This window comes from Hylobates moloch, unplaced genomic scaffold (assembly GCF_009828535.3).
Source record: "Hylobates moloch isolate HMO894 unplaced genomic scaffold, HMol_V3 SCAFFOLD_1, whole genome shotgun sequence".
In the NCBI taxonomy this organism is placed as follows: Eukaryota; Metazoa; Chordata; class Mammalia; order Primates; family Hylobatidae; genus Hylobates; species Hylobates moloch.
In genome coordinates this window covers 139,011,750-139,030,585 of record NW_026652276.1, presented here as the reverse complement: position 1 = coordinate 139,030,585, position 18,836 = coordinate 139,011,750, and the positions used below count along the sequence as shown (strand labels likewise).

At 39.2% G+C, this 18,836-nt stretch overlaps 1 protein-coding gene across 1 annotated transcript; it reads right to left on the bottom strand.

Moving 5' to 3' along the window:
- Nucleotides 1-309: 309 nt before the first annotated feature.
- Nucleotides 310-18,446, bottom strand: FKBP14 (FKBP prolyl isomerase 14). The gene is made up of 4 exons (XM_032758419.2): nt 17,050-18,446; nt 13,425-13,576; nt 9,800-9,927; nt 310-5,880 (listed from the first exon to the last, which is right to left on the bottom strand). Exons 1-4 carry the CDS (start codon nt 17,244-17,246, stop codon nt 5,722-5,724), a joined length of 636 nt encoding a protein of 211 aa, XP_032614310.1. The 5' UTR covers nt 17,247-18,446; the 3' UTR covers nt 310-5,721.
- Nucleotides 18,447-18,836: the final 390 nt, after the last annotated feature.

The following is an 18,836-nucleotide window of genomic DNA, read 5'->3' as shown; positions in this document are numbered from 1 at the left end:
AAAAGAATGCTAAGGATATCAAAACACAGAAGTACTAGAAATATTATAATAGTAATGCATAATGATGCTTTTAAATGGGCATATACGTTTATAATCATTTTGACATCTTAGATTTCAATTTAAGGTAAAATGGGCAAGAAACAAAAAACAAAAATTCTTATGTCCAAGTGCTCTGCATCTCTGGAAAAGAAATTCTTTTTTATTTTCCCAGGGTTATTATAATGCTAATTTCCTTTTTTAGTTTTTAGTTTCTCCCTGCATCCGATAGTGCTATAATTCTTTTTTTTTTTTTTGAGATGGAGTCTTGCTCTGTCACTCAGGCTGGAATGTAGTAGCACAATATTGGCTCACTTCAACCTCCACCTCCCAGGTTCAAGTGATTCTCCTGCTTCAGCCTCCCTAGTAGCTGGGATTACATACGTGCACCACCATGCCTGGCTAATTTTTGCATTTTTGGTAGAGACGGGGTTTCACCATGTTGACCAGGTTGGTCTCGAACACCTGACCTCAAGTGATCCCCCCCGCCTCAGCGTCCCAAAGTGCTGGGAGTACAGGCATGAGCCACCACACTCAGCGTATAATTTGCCTTTTTAATAAAAAGGTAACAGAATATATTTTCCCATAACATGCCACCAAATTCCTTTTTCTCCTCTTGCAATTTCCAAACACTGAGAAATCACCCATATATACACAGTTCAATGGGGAGAGATAGCATGCTGACCTCTACGTAGCATTAGAAATACAAGCAATAGGCCGGGCGTGGTCCCTGACGCCTGTAATCCCAGCACTTTGGGAGGCTGAGGCAGGCGGATTACCTGAGGTCAGGCGTTCAAGACCAGCCTGACCAACATGGAGAAACCCTGTCTCTTCTAAAAAAAAAAAAATAATAATAATAAAAATTAGCCGGGTGTGGTGGCACATGCCTGTAATCCTAGCTACTGGGGAGGCTGAGGCAGGAGAATTGCCTGAACCCAGGAGGCAGAGGTTGTGGTCAGCCGAGATAGCGCCACTGGACTCCAGCCTGGGCAACAAGAGCGAAACTCCGTCTCAACAACAACAAAAGAAAAAAATAGAAAAGAAATACAAGCAATATCCCACATATCATTAATAAAATAAAAACTACAAATTCATTTCCACAAGGAAAGATCCAAATGGCCAGATTCTTCATCTGAATCAGAAATCATTGTTTCTCATTATTTTCATGGCAACCCCACATTTCGTTTAATCACAGAGGGTATTTTATAGCACTGATTTACGCAGTAGGCATAAATCAGTGTCCAACTGCTACACACGATAAAACCCTAAACCAAAACAACAGTGATAATAACCATCACCCTCCCTCCTCCCCCTCAAAAAACCAAAAACACTTTCTTCAGTGCTAAGAATTAACTGTTAACTATCATGCTAAAGGTCAAGACTTAATGCATATTTCAAAACAATTTAAATCAAACCACAGCTTTTCTTACAAATATACCTATACAGAGCAGATAATCAGAGGCATGATCAAAGTGTCGCTGTACCCCTCTCCTTCCACTACCTGTCCATTTGCCTCACTTTTGGTATAAAATTTAGAATAACAGGTAAGAAAATCAATACAACTGCTGAGGAAATTGGTGTTGAAGAGTTTTTCACAAAATCCGTTATCTCCCAAATAAACTTTATTTTGAAAAGAATATCACAATATAGTCATGTAAATTTAAATATGGCATATTGAGCAGTATTGACACAAATTATATAGTCATAGCACCACATGTTTCGGTCAATGTACCATATATATATGATGGTGGCCCCACAGATTATAATGAAGTTGAAAAATTCCTGTCACCTGCTAGGGATGTCTTGATCCTGACCCTGCATAGGCGTAGGCTAGTGTGTTTGTCTTGGTTTTTGACCAAAAAGTTTAAAGATTCAAAATTTAAATAGATAAAAGCTTATATAATAAGGATATAAAGAAAATATTTTTATACAGCTGTACAATGTGTGTTTTAAGCTACGTTATTACTAGAAGAGTCCAAAAATTGTTTTTAAATATTCTAAACTAGAAAATTTACAGTAAGCTAAGGTTAGCTTTTTATTATTTCTATAAAAATCATCGAATTTTTTTTTTTGAGACAGAGTCTTGCTCCTCTGTCACCCAGGCTAGAGTGCACTGGCTCGATCTTGGCTCACTGCAACCCCCACCTCCTGGATTCAAGCAATTCTCCTGCCTCAGCCTCTCAGTTAGCTGGGACTACACACATGTGCCACCACACCTGGCTAATTATTGTATTTTTAGTAGAGATGGGGTTTAGCCATGTTGGCCTGGCTGGTCCCAAACTCATGACCTTGAGTGATCCACCCACCTCGGCCTCCCATAATGCTGGGATTATAGGCATGAGGCACCATGCCCAACCAGAAGAAAAACATTTTTTATAAATTTAGTGTCACCTAAGTGTAAAGTGTTTATAAAGTCTACAGTAGTGTACAGTAATGTCCTAGGCCTTTACATTCACTCACCACTGACTCATCCAGAGCAACTTCCAGTCCTGTAAGCTCCGTTAGTAAGTGCCCTATACAGGTATACCATATATATAGAATTTTTTTTTTTTTTTTTTAGATGGGGAGTCACTCTGTCACCCAGGCTGGAGTACAGTGGTGTGCTCATGGCTCACTGCAGCCTTGACCTTGCCAGGCTCAGGTGATCCTCCAACCTCAGTTTTTATACTTTTAGTAGAGACGGGGTTTCGCCATGTTGCCCAGGCTGGTCTTGAGCTTCTGGGCTCAAGCAATCCACCTGCCTCAGCCTCCCAAAGTGCTAGGATTACAGGCGTGAACCACTGCACCTGACCAGATTTTTTACAAAATCTTTTATACCATATTGTTATTGTTATAGTATCTTTTCTGTGTTTAGATATATTTGGATAAACAGACACTTGCCATTGTGTTACAATTGCCTACAAGATTCAGAACAGCAACATGCTGTAGCCTAGGAGCAATAGGCTATATACATATCCTGCATGTGTAGCAGGCTACACTATCTAGGTTTGTGTAAGTACACTCTATGATGTTCCCACAACGATGAAATAACCTAATTAGGCATTTCTCAGAGTGCATCTCCATCATTAAGCGAGGTATGACTGTACATGTGAAGTCACAGTTCATGTCTGATTATTCCCACTAATAGAAGAGTGCAAAGGTACAGTGAAACCAAAAAAAAAAGCAGATAACTTAAAAACCATAACTTGTGCATATGTTTTCATTTTATACTTGTGTCCAAATGTTTAGATGAGAACTGATACAAATTCACAGGTTTTTAAAAATGCTGCCTGAATAATCAAAACTCTTTTTACCTTTCTTGCCCTACTATAGATAGCATCAGTAATGTTTATACAGAGTAGCACCATAGGACAAACTACTTTCCCTTCTCCCATCATAGAGTATAAGGCTCTCTGTATTATGGCTTAAAACATTAGCAATGACTTAATAGTTTTCAACATACAGCTGATTTTGTTGGAGAAAGGTGTTACAGTATAGTCTTGTTAAGAACTTTTTGTTTTACTGAGGAAAATGTCAATATATAATCAGTGAAAGTGGTCTACATATGATGTAATAATTGTTCATAATTCTTTTTAAACAACAAATGGGGGTAAATACGAATGAAAGAAGTAAAACACATCTGGAACCTCACGTTGTTCAGGGTTTTTGAGGCAATTCAGAGCTAACTGCAAGATTATGCTATGAAACTGGAGCCATTTCTCCATCACAGTGAGAATTCTGATGTACCAGAAACAGGCAGAAAGCCATCTTCAGAGAATGAAGACTCAAAGATAAACAACGGAACAGCAAACTGAAGACAGAGTTAGGCCCAAGGGAAATTTTCACTTTTTCATTAGTAGAGGGCAGTAGAAGACACTGAACTTGGGGACTGAATACTGGTTCTACAGGTTAGTGCTGACCCTGGGCATAACAGTCAATCTTTTTGAATGACAATTTCCTTATCTATAAATTAGGTACAGTGAGATCCACCAGCTTGTTTTATGACTCAGAGCCATGAAAATCAAAGATAATAATGCACTTAATATCATTTTGTACACTTATAAATGGCTATTCTTAGAAAACGAAGATTTGATCACTTTAAAAAAAAGAATTAAAGATAAAAGCCAATTTAAAATAAAATTATAATTTTTTTTTCTTTTTTTAAATCCAGGATAGGTATTTAATCAGTAGTAGCTGCTGTAGGTCCACTTCTTTTTTTTTTTTTTTTTTTTTTGAGATGGAGTCTTGCTCTGTCACGCAGGCTAGAGTGCAGCGGCACAATCATGGCTCACTGCAACCTCTGCCTCCCGGGTTCAAGCCAATCTCCTGTCTCAGCCTCCCGAGTAGCTGGGACTACAGGTGTGCACCACCACGCCTGGCTAATTTTTGTATTTTTAGTAGAGATGGGGTTTCACCATGTTGGCCAGGCTGGTCTCGAACTCCTGATCTCAAGTGATCCACCCTCCTTGGCCCCCAAAGTGCTGGGATTACAGGCATGAGCCACCACGCCCAGACCACTTCAGTTTTTGATGAGACAGAAATGGGAAAATGTAGACTGGTTTACTACTTTATCTTATGATACAATGTTATTATAGTATAATATACTATAGACTACCCATTAAAGAACCAGGAAGGATATTCCCCTAGCCTTAAGAAGTAAACATTGAATATAAATTTAACTTTCTACCTCATCTATCACATATTGATATATTTGATTACAAAGAAACTCACACATAAATGATTTGTCCTATTTATCATAATAGGCCACCAATCACTAGGAGCCAAGCTTCATCAGCTTAAGTCCTAGGTAGCATGTCTCAATGCGTACATATTTATATGTTATTAACTGTGTTTCTTTTCTTTTTTTCGAGACAGAGTGTCCAGGCTGGAGGTGATCTCGGCTCACCGCAACCTCCGCCTGCCTCCGGGTTCAAGTGATTCTGCTGCCTCAGCCTTCCTGAGTAGCTGGGATTACAGGCATGCATCACCACGCCCGGCTAATTTTGTATTTTTAGTAGAGACAGGGTTTCTCCATGTTGGTCAGGCTGGTCTCGACCTCCCAACCTCAGGTGATCCGCCCACCTCAGCCTCCCAAAGTGCTGGGATTACAGGCGTGAGCCACCGTGCCTGGCTATTAACCTTGTTTCTAACTTCAGCATTGCACATCTCCTTAGTAAAGCAGTAGCCGTTAACAAGTCAAGTCCAACAACCATTTTCCTCTGGTCCTCAAGCAGAGACTCAGAGCCAGTTACACATAAACTATTTCATTATAACATGAAAATAGCAAGCCTTGGGCTATTGCAAAAGGGTTTTCAAATGTTGACCTCTAACTTGGAGAAAATAGAGGGAAGCAGAAATATAGGGTGCTAATTTGTGCTATAACCTGGTGTCATGTCGTGGTATGTTCCCAGTTGCAACATTTTAAATTTATAAGTGAGAAAGTAAAACAAAGCTTCATATCTGTGAAAGCGAAAAATTGTCCAGAAGTCCTCTATTCAAAGACCAATTAGCTTTTTCTTCCCAATAACTTACCAGAAAGAAATAGGTACTTAGAAACCCTAAGGGGTTCTTTAAATAGGGGTCAGAAAAAATATATAAAAATAAAAAATAAAGCAAGAAAGAACATTGTTTAAAAATAAAATGTTCTTTGAAGATGACTGCCCTCTCTTGAAAGATGAGTGCTATATTAAATAGGTAGATGTATCTCTATAACTCATCATGTTTATATGTAAATTCTCTGGCAGATATAAACCCATCTTTGTCTTCATCTTCTTTATCAAAAATATCCTCCACCAAAGCATCATGATGACTTTCATTCACCACCGCACCATGTTTTTCAAACTCCTTCTTTAAATATGCTTTAACCTATAAAATAACAGATCCCATTAATAACTTGGATTCATAAGATACCCACATTGAGCCAATCAATATCACAGACATGGACTGTTATTATATTTAGTTCATTTAACTAAATATAATAACTTCTAAACAGCAATTTTATGACATAGTTCTAATGATAATTAAAAAATAATAAACTTTTTCCCTTAAAAAAAACTGTTGCTTAACTGCTACAATGGAGCAGTTTATTTCCCCCTTTTGTGTAAGAAAGGGGGAAATAAGGTATGTATTTGGATTTGCAGAAAGAAACACTGGAAGGATATATTAGAAACTAATAAAAGTGAGCTGGGTGCAGTGGTGCTCAAAGGCAGGGCCAGGTGTGGTGGCTCACGCCTGTTACCCTGGCACTTTGGGAGGCCCAAGTGGGAAGATCACTTGAGGTCAGGAGTTGGAGATCAGCCTGGCCAACATAATGAAACCCCATCTCCACTAAAAATACAAAAAAAAGTTAGCCAGGCATGGTGGCATGCGTCTGTGATCCCAGCTACTCAGGAGGCTAAGGCAGTTGAATCACTTGAACCCGGGAGGTGGAAGTTGCAGTGAATCAAGATTGCACTGCTGTACTCCAGCCTGGGCAACAGAGTGAGATTCTGTAAAGAAAATTAAAAATTAAAAAAAAATGTATAACTCTCTCTCTATATATATTGCTCAAAGGCAAAGATAAAGCTTATGTCATGTATACAATCCTCATATAGGGCTTATATTATTGGAAAATACCCAATGAGAGCATACCACTTGTTCTTAATCTGAATCTAAATTCTAGGCATTTCTTTTTTTTTTTTTTTTTTTTTTTTTTTTTTTTTTTTTTTAAGACAGAATCTTGCTCTGTCACCCAGGCTGCAGTGCAGTGGCACCATCTCAGCTCACTGCAACCTCTGCCTCCCGGGCTCAAGCAATCCTCTTACCTCAGCCTCACAGGTACCTGGGACTACAGGCATGCGCTACTACATCTGGCTAACTTTTACATTTTTTGTAGAGATGGGGTTTTGCCATGTTGCCCAGGCTGGTCTTGAACTCCTGGGCTCAATCAGTCTAACTCCCTCAGCCTCCCAAAGTGCTAGGATTAGAAGCATGAGCCACTGTACCCCATGGACACTTCTCTTAAAACTAGATTAAATAGTGGCATCTTTGACTTGAATAAATGTCTGCAAGTAGTGGGTCTTCTGGGTTTGGTTATGATCATGCCACATTGATTAAGTCTAACCACAACCTTCCAATCTCAGAAAGTCAGGCCTGATAAGTGCCTAGACTATAATTTTCCATTTTCATTTGTTTTTCTTTTCTTTTTTTATTTTGGAAATGGAGTCTCGCCCTGTCACGCAGGCTGGAGTACAGTGGCACGATCTCGGCCCACTGCAACCTCCAACTCCCAGGTTCAAGCGATTCACCTGCCTCAGCCTCCCTAGTAGCTGGGATTACAGGCACCTGCCACCATGCCTGGCTAATTTTTATATTTTTATTAGAGACAGAGTTTCACCATGTTGGCCAGGCTGGGCTCAAACTTCTGACCTCAGAAGATCTGCCTGCCTCGGCCTCCCAAAGTGCTGGGATTACAGGTGTGAGCCACCATGCCCGGTCTCCATTTTCATTTCATTCAGATATTTAAAAATATAAATATTGTTTTAAATTTCCCCCAAGATTCACCACAATGCAAATCAGCCTATACTTTCAGTTTTAATTATATCACCTCTCTTGCTTCTGTTTAGACCAGCAATTTCAAATCCTCTCTCCCCCAGCTTCCAAGAAGTACACATATATATTTATTTTTAAGTTAAAGTGATTTAATGCAGTTGTTAAAAAAAGGGGTGGGGGAGAGATGATGAAACTCTATGGATTAATGTAGAATGTATTTCTAGGATATATTGTGTGAATAAAGCAAAATGACAAAACAGTATGTATAGTTTGCTACCTTTTGTGTAAGAAAGGGGGAAATAAGGTATGTATTTGGATTTGCAGAAAGAAACACTGGAAGGATATATTAGAAACTAATAAAAGTGAGCTGGGTGCAGTGGTGCATGCCTGTACATAGCAAGACCTCATCTCTACAAAAAAAAAAAAACAACAAAAAAAAAGAAAGAAAAAAAAACAGAAAGAAAGAAAAAAGTAATTAATAAAACTGGATGTGGGGATAATAGAATAGAAGAGGATGTGGGTAGGAGAAAGACTTTTAAAAATATGTAAATAATAGGCCAGGTGCGGTAGCTCACACCTGTAATCCCAGCACTTTGGGAGGCTGAGGCAGGAGGATCACAAGGTCAGGAGCTCGAGACCATCCTGGCCAACATGGTGAAACCCCATCTCTACTAATACGACAATTAGCTGGGTGTGGTGGCATGCACCTGTAGTCCCAGCTACCTGGGAGGTGAGGCAGGAGAATCGCTTGAACCCGGGAGGTGGAGGTTGCAGTGAGCCGAGATCGCACCACTGCAATCCAGCCTGGCAACAGAGCGAGACTCTGTCTTAAAAAAAAAAAAAATAAAAAATAAACAATAGAGACAAGGTCTTCTTATGTTGGCCAGGTTGGTCTTGAAGTCTTGGCCTCAAGCAATCTTCCTGCCTCAGCCTTCCAAAGTGCTAGGATTACAAGTGTGAGCCACCTCACCCAGCCAAGACTTTTAAATAAATATCTTTCTGCTGGGCACGGTGGTTCATGTCTATAATCCCAGCACTTTGGAAGGCCGAGGTGGGTGGATCACGAGGTCAGGAGTTCAAGACTAGCCTGGCCAACCTGGTGAAACCCCATGTCTGCTAAAAATACAAAAATTAGCCGGGCGTGGTGGTGCAGCTACTTGGCAGGCTGAGGCAGGAGAATTGCTTGAACACGGGAGGCAGAGGTTGCAGTGAGCCGAGATTTTGCCACTGCACTCTAGCCTGGGTAACAGAACAAGACTCCATCTCAGGAAATAAATAAATAAATAAATAAATAAATAAATAAATATCTTTTTGTTTTGAACCATGTGACTGTGTTACATATTCAAAATTAATTAATGAAAGGAAATGAAAATTTATCTTGGATGGAAGAAAAAGGCATATGACTGGTAACACTATGAGGTGTTATAAATTTAGTGGCTGTGGATCATGAACCCCTGGTTCATAGCAATTTGGCTTATCCAAGACTTAATCATTTCCTGGCCATTAGAATGAATTTGATCAAAGCATAGAAAGGGACTTGATATCTGACCAGTCAGGACAGAATGGAGTGTGAGTAGATAAAAAACAGGGATAAATATCTCCCTCCACTTCTTTCCCCACAGCAGCCAGACTAAGACAGGTATGTGTAGCAATGGCCAAATTATAAGGAGAAGCCTCTTCTTCCTTTCTCTTTACCCAAAGGCTCAGACTTTGATGGGGCTGGAGCCCTGCTGTGTAAAACCCAGGCTGGGGTCTCTTTTCTCTGGGGTAACCTGAACAAAACTGAGCATGTAAGTTGCTTGCTGTTAATCACTAGGAAAACACTACAAGAAGTATTTAACAGCCAGTCTACAGTTTTAACAGAAACTGTCCACATGAGATATTTCTCAGGACAGCTAACTTCTTATACAGTAACTCCAGATGGAAACTGTCTTAGCAAAATGGTTCTTTCAAAGACCCAAGGGTAAGGATAAGATACAGTGAACCCTAAGCATTGGGAAGAAAAAAGCAAAAGATTGAATGGTGCTTTTTAAGTCTTAATATATTTCTCTCCAAAACAATGATTTACTATGAAAAAGTCCACTTTCAAAGCATCAGTATTTTAAGAAAACTTATAAATAAATGTTACCTAAATAAAAGTAAATTTTAAATATACACATATTTATTTAAAAAGTGAGTTACAAAAACAAAACAAAACAAAACCCCAAACAACCAAAGAAAAGTAGAAAGAGGAGTAGGAAGAAGGAAAGGTCACCTCATCTTTAGAGAGCTTCCAGTCATCATTAAGATCCATTTCTTGGAATGATTCATGGGATCTTGGTCCATTTCGAATCTCCAGGAGATCAATATTAAATATCAGTGTACTTTCTGGGGGAATTTTACCTGACATGAAGAAAGAAGGCAGAAAGTTTTAAAAGAGCCAAAAGTTTTAATAATAGAAAATTTATGGTAATGGACAAAGTATTTTTTTCACTGAATTAAAGAGCCTTCCTAAGATTGTCATATATGATGAAAATTATGTCTATTATATTTTACTCAAATAGAATAGAGTAAAAGAAGAAATAATATAAACTAGCAGAGCAAAAGCATTCTATCTTTGGCTTAGCAATTAAAATGTAAATACACACACAATGCTTATACATACACAGAGATGTACCTAATGGCTTGGGTATTACATTTCTAATATAATAAATATATTACATATTATACGTCAAGAAGGACTTAAAGGGTTTTAGATAATTCGGAGTGAAGTATATTACAAGTAATAAACTAACTTTTTGGTCAGAAAGTCCTGACCTAGAAATACATATAGTATTGCCATTTCTACCACTGGAAGGCATTTCTACCCATATAATTGAGTGAGCTCTGGTGTCACACTGTCTGAGACTGAAGTTTACATTTGCCCATCTCTAAGCCTCAATTTCTGCATCTATAAAATGCAGATAATAAATTTCCTACCTCAAGAGTCTGTTGGGAGGATAAAGGGAGAAAAATCCATGCAAAATACTTAGCATTAAGCTTGGCAAATAGTAAACAATACATGTTATTGAGGTATAATTTTCTCACAGGCTTTACAAATAATGCAGGAAGGTTTAACAATTTCAGAAAGTTAGGAAACACTACCTCTGATACAGAACATTATATATATGTTGAAGACATTTCATGGGAGGGGAGAAATTAAAATGAATTTCTGAGAAGGGAGATTAAAAATCTTTAAAAGTGAAAAGAGCTTTGTTAAAATCCCAGGAACCTCAAACAAACAAACAAAAACACCCATCTGTGGAGTATGGACAATTGTTTTTCTCAAACTTGTTTCCTTATAACTATATTTAACATACAGGTCTGTGTAAACATGTTAAATATTTCTTAGTCATCCTCCCCCCATCCCACATATTTTCATGAAAGAACATTCATAAATTCCAAAGAGAAGACTTATAAAGTGTGCTGAAGCTTACCATTTGAGATCTAGACAGAGATGCGACATGCGCTAGGTTGTTGATTAAACTGGTATCTTTCCAAAAGAGGCATGCAAGCATGTACTAAAAGACTACAAAATTAGTGTTAAATACAGATTAGAAAAATTAGTTTCATGGCATTTAGTTTGAAGGAAATGACTCAAATTTAGATCTCTACTTATTGTGAAGTAAACTTGAGTTAAATATAGTATGAGAAAGAGTAATGGACTAATACAACATACAGTAGTCCCCACTGGGGTATGTCCCAAGAATCCCATTGGATGCCTGAAACCGTGGATAGTACCAAACCCCATATATACAATCCTTTTTCCTATACATGCATATCTGTGATAAAGTTTAATTTATAAAATAGTCATAGTAACAGATTAAAAATAATAAAATAGAACAATTACAACAACATATCATAATAAAAGTTATGTGAATGTGATCTCTCATTCTCAAAATACCTTAATATTTTCAGACTGCAGTTGACCACAGGTAACTAAAACTGTAGAAAGTGAAACCACAGGTAAAGGGGGACTACTGTATATAAATATTAAAGGTGAGACAATAAAGATAAAATGAAAAAATTCTTAGCATCAGAAAAAATTTTCTAGATACTTGGTTTTCTTCTCTAAAGAGGATTATAACTAAAAGGAGAATTGAATTTGGTTAGTAAATCTTATCCTATGAACAAGATTTGTATAAATTTGTGTATTTTGGAATACATAATGCTTGCCATATGGCATCTGTTTTCCTTCTCAGGAAACGGGCTGTGAATCCTGACTCCTCACTTTTGTCAGTGGTTAACCTTAGACTTCAGGATGCTATAAAGTCTATATTTATACTATATCAGAGTGGTTGTCTGTCTGGCTCTGATGACTACTTAAACTTTTTTTCTTCATTACATAAGTAATACATGCTCATTGTAGAGCATGTACTTGGATGATAAAACCAGAAATAAATATGATTCCTAGTATCACAGTCCATTTTTAACATTCTTATTTATTTCCTTATGATTAACTTTCTATGTATATGTACTTTTTCCTATATTTACTATCATAGATACTATAGCTTTATTTTCTACTTTTATATATAACACTGTATCTCACACATTTCAGATATAATTTTTAAACTCTTTGGAAATGCCATTTTAAATAACTGGGCCATATTTTATTTAGCTAAATTCTTATCAATATACCACTTAGGACAGTTCCAATTTTTTGCTTAGAAACAATACAATTATGGACATCCCTGTTCACAAATTTTTTTCCTGATATCTAATTAACTCCCTTAGGTTTGAAGGAATTATAGAATAAATGCACATAGACATCTTCAGACCTCTTTTTTTGAGACGGAATCTGGCTCTGTCCCCCAGGCTGGAGTACAGCGGCACATTCTTGGCTCATTGCAACCTCTGCCTCCCATGTTCAAGCAATTCTCCTGCCTCAGCCTCCTAAGTAACTGGGATTATAGGCGCACGCCACCACATTCAGCTAATTTTGTATTTTTAGTAGAGACAGGGTTTCACCATGTTGGGCAGGTTGGTCTCAAACTCCTGACCTCAAGTGATCCACCCTCCTTGGCCTCCCAAAGTGCTGGGATTACAGGTGTGAGCCACCATGCCTGGCCCAGACCTCTTGATATATATCACAAAGCAGCTCTTTGGAAAGTTGCAGGGGTTCTCACTTGAACAGCAGTATATGTGTCTGCCCTGAAAAACTAGCACAAAAGCTGTCCGGACCAGCTAGCCAGCTTGCTTCTGCTTTGTGACACCGGGAGAATTAAATTCATTTCATGTCACTCTATGATTTTTAAAAAATACATCGTTAAAAGCTTTATAAATAAATTTTAAAATGGGAATGAAAAGAACTCCCAGTTTGCTGTGGGAGAGTTAATATTCGTGAAGTACAACCCATATATAACCCACATCTAAAATGCATTCAATACTTTAATAATCTATATTTCACATGTTCAACTCATCCAAACACTTATGTTAAGGGATCTTTCTTTCTGCATTGTTAAAGTAAATTGGTGAGTTTCAGTTTGGGAAGATAAGAACATTCTGAAGATGGATAGTGGTGATGGTTCCACGATAATGTGAATGTATTTAATGCCACTGAACTATGTACTTAAAAATGGTTCAAAGGAAAAATTTTATGTATATTTTATCACAATTAAAACAACCCACCATATTGGTGAACAGTATTATCAGACCTCTTTTTTTATTGTTAGCATAGTTGCCCATTTAGACATTACGGCCTTAAACTAGCCATTTCAATTGATAATCAAGACATGTTACAGTTGCTAAAGGAATACATACCCCCTATTAACTTCTAGGGAAAAAAAAAGTTGTAGTGACTCTAACTTCTGTCTCCTAATCCAGAGAACAACTCTAATGCTATAGTAAGATTATACGATTACCTTTTCCTTCTTTTCCATAGCCCAGAGCAGGAGGAATGATGAGCTTTCTCTTCTCTCCTACACACATTCCTTTCAAGCCCTGGTCCCAACCTTTGAGAGCCTCCAGGATGCCCAGGGTAAACCAAATGGGCTGACCATTGTTATGTTTGTGACTATGATAGAAAGAAAACACATTAGAACTCCTTATTAACTCTAAAAAAATTTCTTTAGTGCATTTTCCCACCAGTAAGTGGTAAAGTTTATTAGTTTAAAAAGTAATAAATACAGCTATTCTGTATTTGCACACACACACACACACACACACAACTCCAAGTCAAGTTTATAGGAATTCAATTCACTGCCCATCTTTCTTGATGCAAATTTCACATACTTGACTGGGCTTAAGAAAGAGGAAATAATAAAAACAATTAACAACCATTTGAACATTTGTCGTATACCAGGAATTATTCTAAATTTTATTTTATTTTTTGCCTCTTAACCCTTACAAGAAGCCTATAATGTAAGTACCATTACTACCCCATTGTACAGATGAGGAAACATAGGTTACACGTTCCAGTCTTTAAACCTAACTCCAAAGTTCAAGGTCTTAATCACAAAGTTATGTTGTCCCAGGAAGGCCACTAGGTTGCAGAGCAGGGAGAAAATAATGGAAAAATGGCTGAGTTTGGGAAGGAGATTGAAAGGCTAAGGAGAATTTACTGCCAACATATGTGGGTCCATATGCACACAGATATGGAGAGTGAGAAGCACAGTGTCTTATATCCTGCCTACAAATTTTTCTTAGCTATGGCCTGCTGATGGCTCTGATGGGTAGAAAAGGCTGCTTTTCATCCCTAAATCCCCACTCAGACCCTAGCCCAGTTTCCTCCTCAGGGGTCTACAGTGGGGCTATATAGGAAAGTCTGGAAGAGTAGCCCCTCAAGGACTGGTGTATTAGTCCATTTTCATACTGCTATGAAGAAATATTCGAGACTGGGTAACTTATAAAGAAAAGGAGGTTTAATGGACTCGCAGTTCCACATGGCTGGGGAGGTCTCACAATCATGGCAGAAGGCAAAGGAGGAGCAAAGGCACATCTTACATGGTAGCAGGCAAGAATGCGTGTGCAGAGGAACTGCCTTTTATAAAACCATCAGATCTCGTGAGACTATCACAAGGAGAACAGCATGGGAAAAACCTGCCCTCATGATTCAATTACCTCCCACCTCATCCCACCCACAACATATGGGGATTATGGGAGCTACAATTTAAGATGAGAATTGGATGGGGCCACAGCCAAACCATATCAACTGGGGAGGAGGGAAATAGGATGTCCTGGCTCATGAGCTGAAGAGAGTCTAGCCTAGAAAACCAACCTGCCGAACTACATACAGGGAGGCTTGAGGGCTGAGTAATGCCTGATCCCTACTTAGCTCCCTTTCAGTGCAATAAGGAAAATATTCTATTCAAGGATATCTTGTAGGTGAGAAGAAGAAGTCACTGTACTAGGCTTCATGAGTACCATGGTTACTAAATCTGGGTAATGCCATTTTTTTCCTGTAATTTTGCCCAATGAACAAAGTAACAAAATGCCAACTATAGAAAATTTGGGAAGGCTAGAAATGAAAAAAGAAGCAGGAAACATTTTACTACTCATCACTGACTACAATTTTAGCATAGCTCTTCTTAGGGCTAAGCAATTTATCCCATAGGCTATGGTTCTAGAGATGGCAAACGTGCTTACAAACTGGTCATTTGATGGTATTTCTTTTCCTTCAGAGCGGAGTCTCGCTCTGTTGCCCAGGCTGGGGTGCAGTGGCACAATCTCGGCTCACTGCAGCCTCCGCCTCCCGGGTTCAAGCGATTCTCCTGCCTCGGCCTCCTGAGTAGCTGGGACAACATATGTGTGCCACCACGCCCAGCTAATTTTTGTATTTTTAGTAGAGATGGGGTTTCACCATGTTGGCCAGGATGGTCTCGAACTCCTGACCTCACGATCCGCCCGCCTCGGCCTCCCAAAGTGCTGGGATTACAGGTGTGAGCCACCGCGCCCGGCCCATTTGGTGGTATTTCTTCATGATGTTTACAATTAGCAGCTTCTGACCATTTACATGGAGGCTGCATGATAACAGTCCCCTCATCAGGTATTAGAACTTAGTAGCAAACTGCTAAATAATATTCCATGGCTACCACCAAAGTCAGCACAGGTTTTTGGTTCAGAGATCTGAAAGAAGTCAGGCTGAGTGTAAAAGAGATCAGACTAAAAATAACAATGTAACTGAATTTTCAAAACACAAATCACATCATTTAATGTCCGCTGTGGCACTCACCTAGTTGACAAGAAGAAAGGGCTGTTGAGAATTCTAAGGCAAGTCATTTTTCTGGAATTTTTTCCCAAGGCTAACAGTTCAGAGAAGAGCCCCATTCATTTCCCCAACCCTCAAGACAGACCAGGTCTGAATGCCCAGTAAAGGCAGTTCATTAGAAAACTAGGTGGAGGATGGGTTATGAAGATTCACTGTTTTAATTCATGTTATTCCCTCTACCTACAACATCCTTCCCTACTTTCCCCCTGGAAACCTCCACCCATCTTCCAAGGCTCATTTCAATTATGGTCTCTGGGAAGTCTTTCCCTTTCCCCACCCCATGGAGCCCAGTTACGCTTTGCTAGTACTTTGAATATTCTGTACCGTATATCATTACATTATTTACTTGTCTTTCTCCCGCCTGTAGATGGTGTACTGTTAGAGGACAAGAACCTGCTTCTAGCGATCTTTGCGTCTCCAGGACCTGACTTGTGACCATTCAATAAGAGTTTGATAGATGGACAGATTAATGAATAGATGAAGATGATTAGAAGCCAAAATTTCTGAATCTCCCTAGCACCCAGAACATGGCTTAACATCAAGGAAATGCTCACTAAATACTTTCATAATGGAATGAATGGAACCGATGCCTAATTGAAAATCATTAGGCTGTAAACCATTTCCATGTTCCAATTTCTTCGTTTATAGAACAGAAATGATAGTGTAACCACCTGAAAATCCTTCACCTAAACTTCCAAAACCACACCCATCTCATCAATGAAGTCTGACTCTCTAGAAAGAAGCAAATGACTGAATCATGGTCCTGTGCCTTGACCAAAATATCATCTGTCAGAACAAAAGTAGTAGGTCAGTGAAACGGCATTAGTATATCCTTCAACAGGCAAATAAGTGATTGTGTAGTTTGCTTTTAAAGTCGCTGTGAAAAGTTTTAGGTGAACATCACCTACACGTTAAAAATGGAATCAAGTCATTTTCTCTAAGAAATGGAGTTTGAGATATGAGAATTCTTTTGGGCTTTTTCTACTTATTGCCCAATTGTACACCCAGATATATTTCTGCAGTATTTCAAAGATTCTAGTTCTAATTTTTATAATAAAAAAATTAACAGCCTTTTCCAGACCACATGTTTCCAACAAGAACTTCAAAGGCCTCGCTCGCTATATAAAACTGGCTTTAAACAATTTCCTTTCCCAAAGAAGGAAACAAGATATTTCGGCTTTGTAAAAGAGGTAAAATACAAGCCACCTTTCCTGCTGGAGAGCTGGCATAAGTGAGTGGATTCTTAATTACTATTTTACCTGCGGGGCATAATTACTTACGTGGAGTGAAATAAAGAGCCGTCCTTTTCTAAGTAGCCTTCATAGTGGACCAGCATCAAATCCCCTCCTTTGGTCTTTCGATGGCAGATGAATGGCTTCTGGAGAACTTCAATTTTCACTTCTGGTTCAGGGATCAAAGCCCCAATCAAAGAAGAGACGAACAGAGTCAAGACCGCGTTCCCCAAGAAAAGCCTCATGTTGCTGAAGCAGAAAAGAAGTCCCTACAAAAGCAGCGAAAGGGCCCTTGACTTCACAGATTTAAGAGCGTAGTTCAAGGCTTAGGGACAACGGCTTCAGGCAAGTTCAAGACTCCCCCTTCTTAGAAGACGTGGCACATTTACCACCAACTACTTTCTCACAGGTCACGAACCTACCTTTAAAGAGTTAAGCACAAATGCGGGCCTGACTGGCTCTTATAACGCGGCCGCCTGGGAATAGCGGCCTCCCATTGGCTGTTGGTGCTGTCCTTCAGGCAGCTCTCAAGCCAATGACGCTGCAACGATGGAATTTACAGCCCGGTAGAGCCGGGCAGCTGCCAAGCGGCGGATCATCCCATGTGGTCCTAGAGCCCGGCGGATTTCAGAATCCAACCAGCGTGGATTTTGGGAGAGGGGCGGGGCGCAGAGCCAACCGGAAACTCCTCCGGCAGATTTATCTCTGTTGAGAACCCCGCTGAGAGACGTAGGAAGAGTCCTGGGGCTCTGCGAAACCTTCAGGGTTCCAGGAAAGACTCGTTTACTCTCGCCGTTGGAGAGCGGCCCCCCAAGATGCCACAATCCTAGGATTTTGCTATTGCTCATAAACTGTAAAGACTGACATAGTGCTTTGGGGTTCACAAAGCGCGTTCCCGTTGCATGAACCTCACTACAACCAGTAAGGCAGGTTCTTTTTTCCCATTTAAAAGAGAAGTAAATTTAGACCAGGAGATGTTAACTGTCCTGCTTAAGGGTATTTAGCCCCGAAGCAGATGAGCTCTGCCTTCAAACCAGGTCTGATTCATTCCACAGCACCACGTCATGTTATGGCTGCTAATAATTTATCCCTTAAGTTACCTTAGAGGGTAAATAATGAGTTACGACTTGCAGACTTCCGCTTTAAAGAAGAAATGGTAATCATGGTTACGAATTACACAGCCTCATCGTAGTTTACATTTTCTAGTTTTACATTTTTCGCCTAAGTTCAAAAGCAATGCATGCTTTTTGAAGTCAATTTGGAAGAAATTGGAAATCACTAAAGTAGGATTTCCAGATAATATTGGGGAGTCGAATTAAGTTGGAATTTCAGATACATAACGAATAATTGTTTTGCATTTTTATTTACTAAATCAGTCAACTTTAAAGAAAAAGAAAGCTCGCCGATACCACCACCAGCCGCAAACAATCTTCTTAATATTTTGGTGCATGCTTCTGTGACATATACCTAAAGCGATTTAAATCGTATTGTACTCTTTTCTCACCTTCTCTTTCCACATAATCTGTAGTTAACATTTTTTTCTGGTCAAATATCCTTAGCACACTGCATATCCGCACTCTATGTGCATAGGAACCCACCTGGAGATCTTGTTTAAAATGCAGATTTTGATTCTGGAGGTCTGGGGTGGGTGCAAGATTCTGCATTTCTAACAAGCTCTTAGGTGATGTCAGTGCTCCGGGTCAGTGGACCAACACTTCCAGTAGCGAGACCTTAGGGTCTGGACAATACCTGTTTACACTGGCCTCATAGTATTCTACCCTGAAATTCCAATAATCTCTTTACGCCCTGTTATTGGTTACCTCAAGTGTGTGAGA

Coding starts and splice junctions, on each gene's coding strand:
- FKBP14 (XM_032758419.2), bottom strand. CDS start 17,246: ATGAGGCTTTTCTTGGGGAACGCGGTCTTGACTCTGTTCGTCTCTTCT. Junction 13,577..17,049: donor GGCTCTTTATTTCACTCCAC/GTAAGTAATTAT, acceptor TTTCTATCATAG/TCACAAACATAACAATGGTC. Junction 9,928..13,424: donor CTATGGAAAAGAAGGAAAAG/GTAATCGTATAA, acceptor TCTTCATGTCAG/GTAAAATTCCCCCAGAAAGT.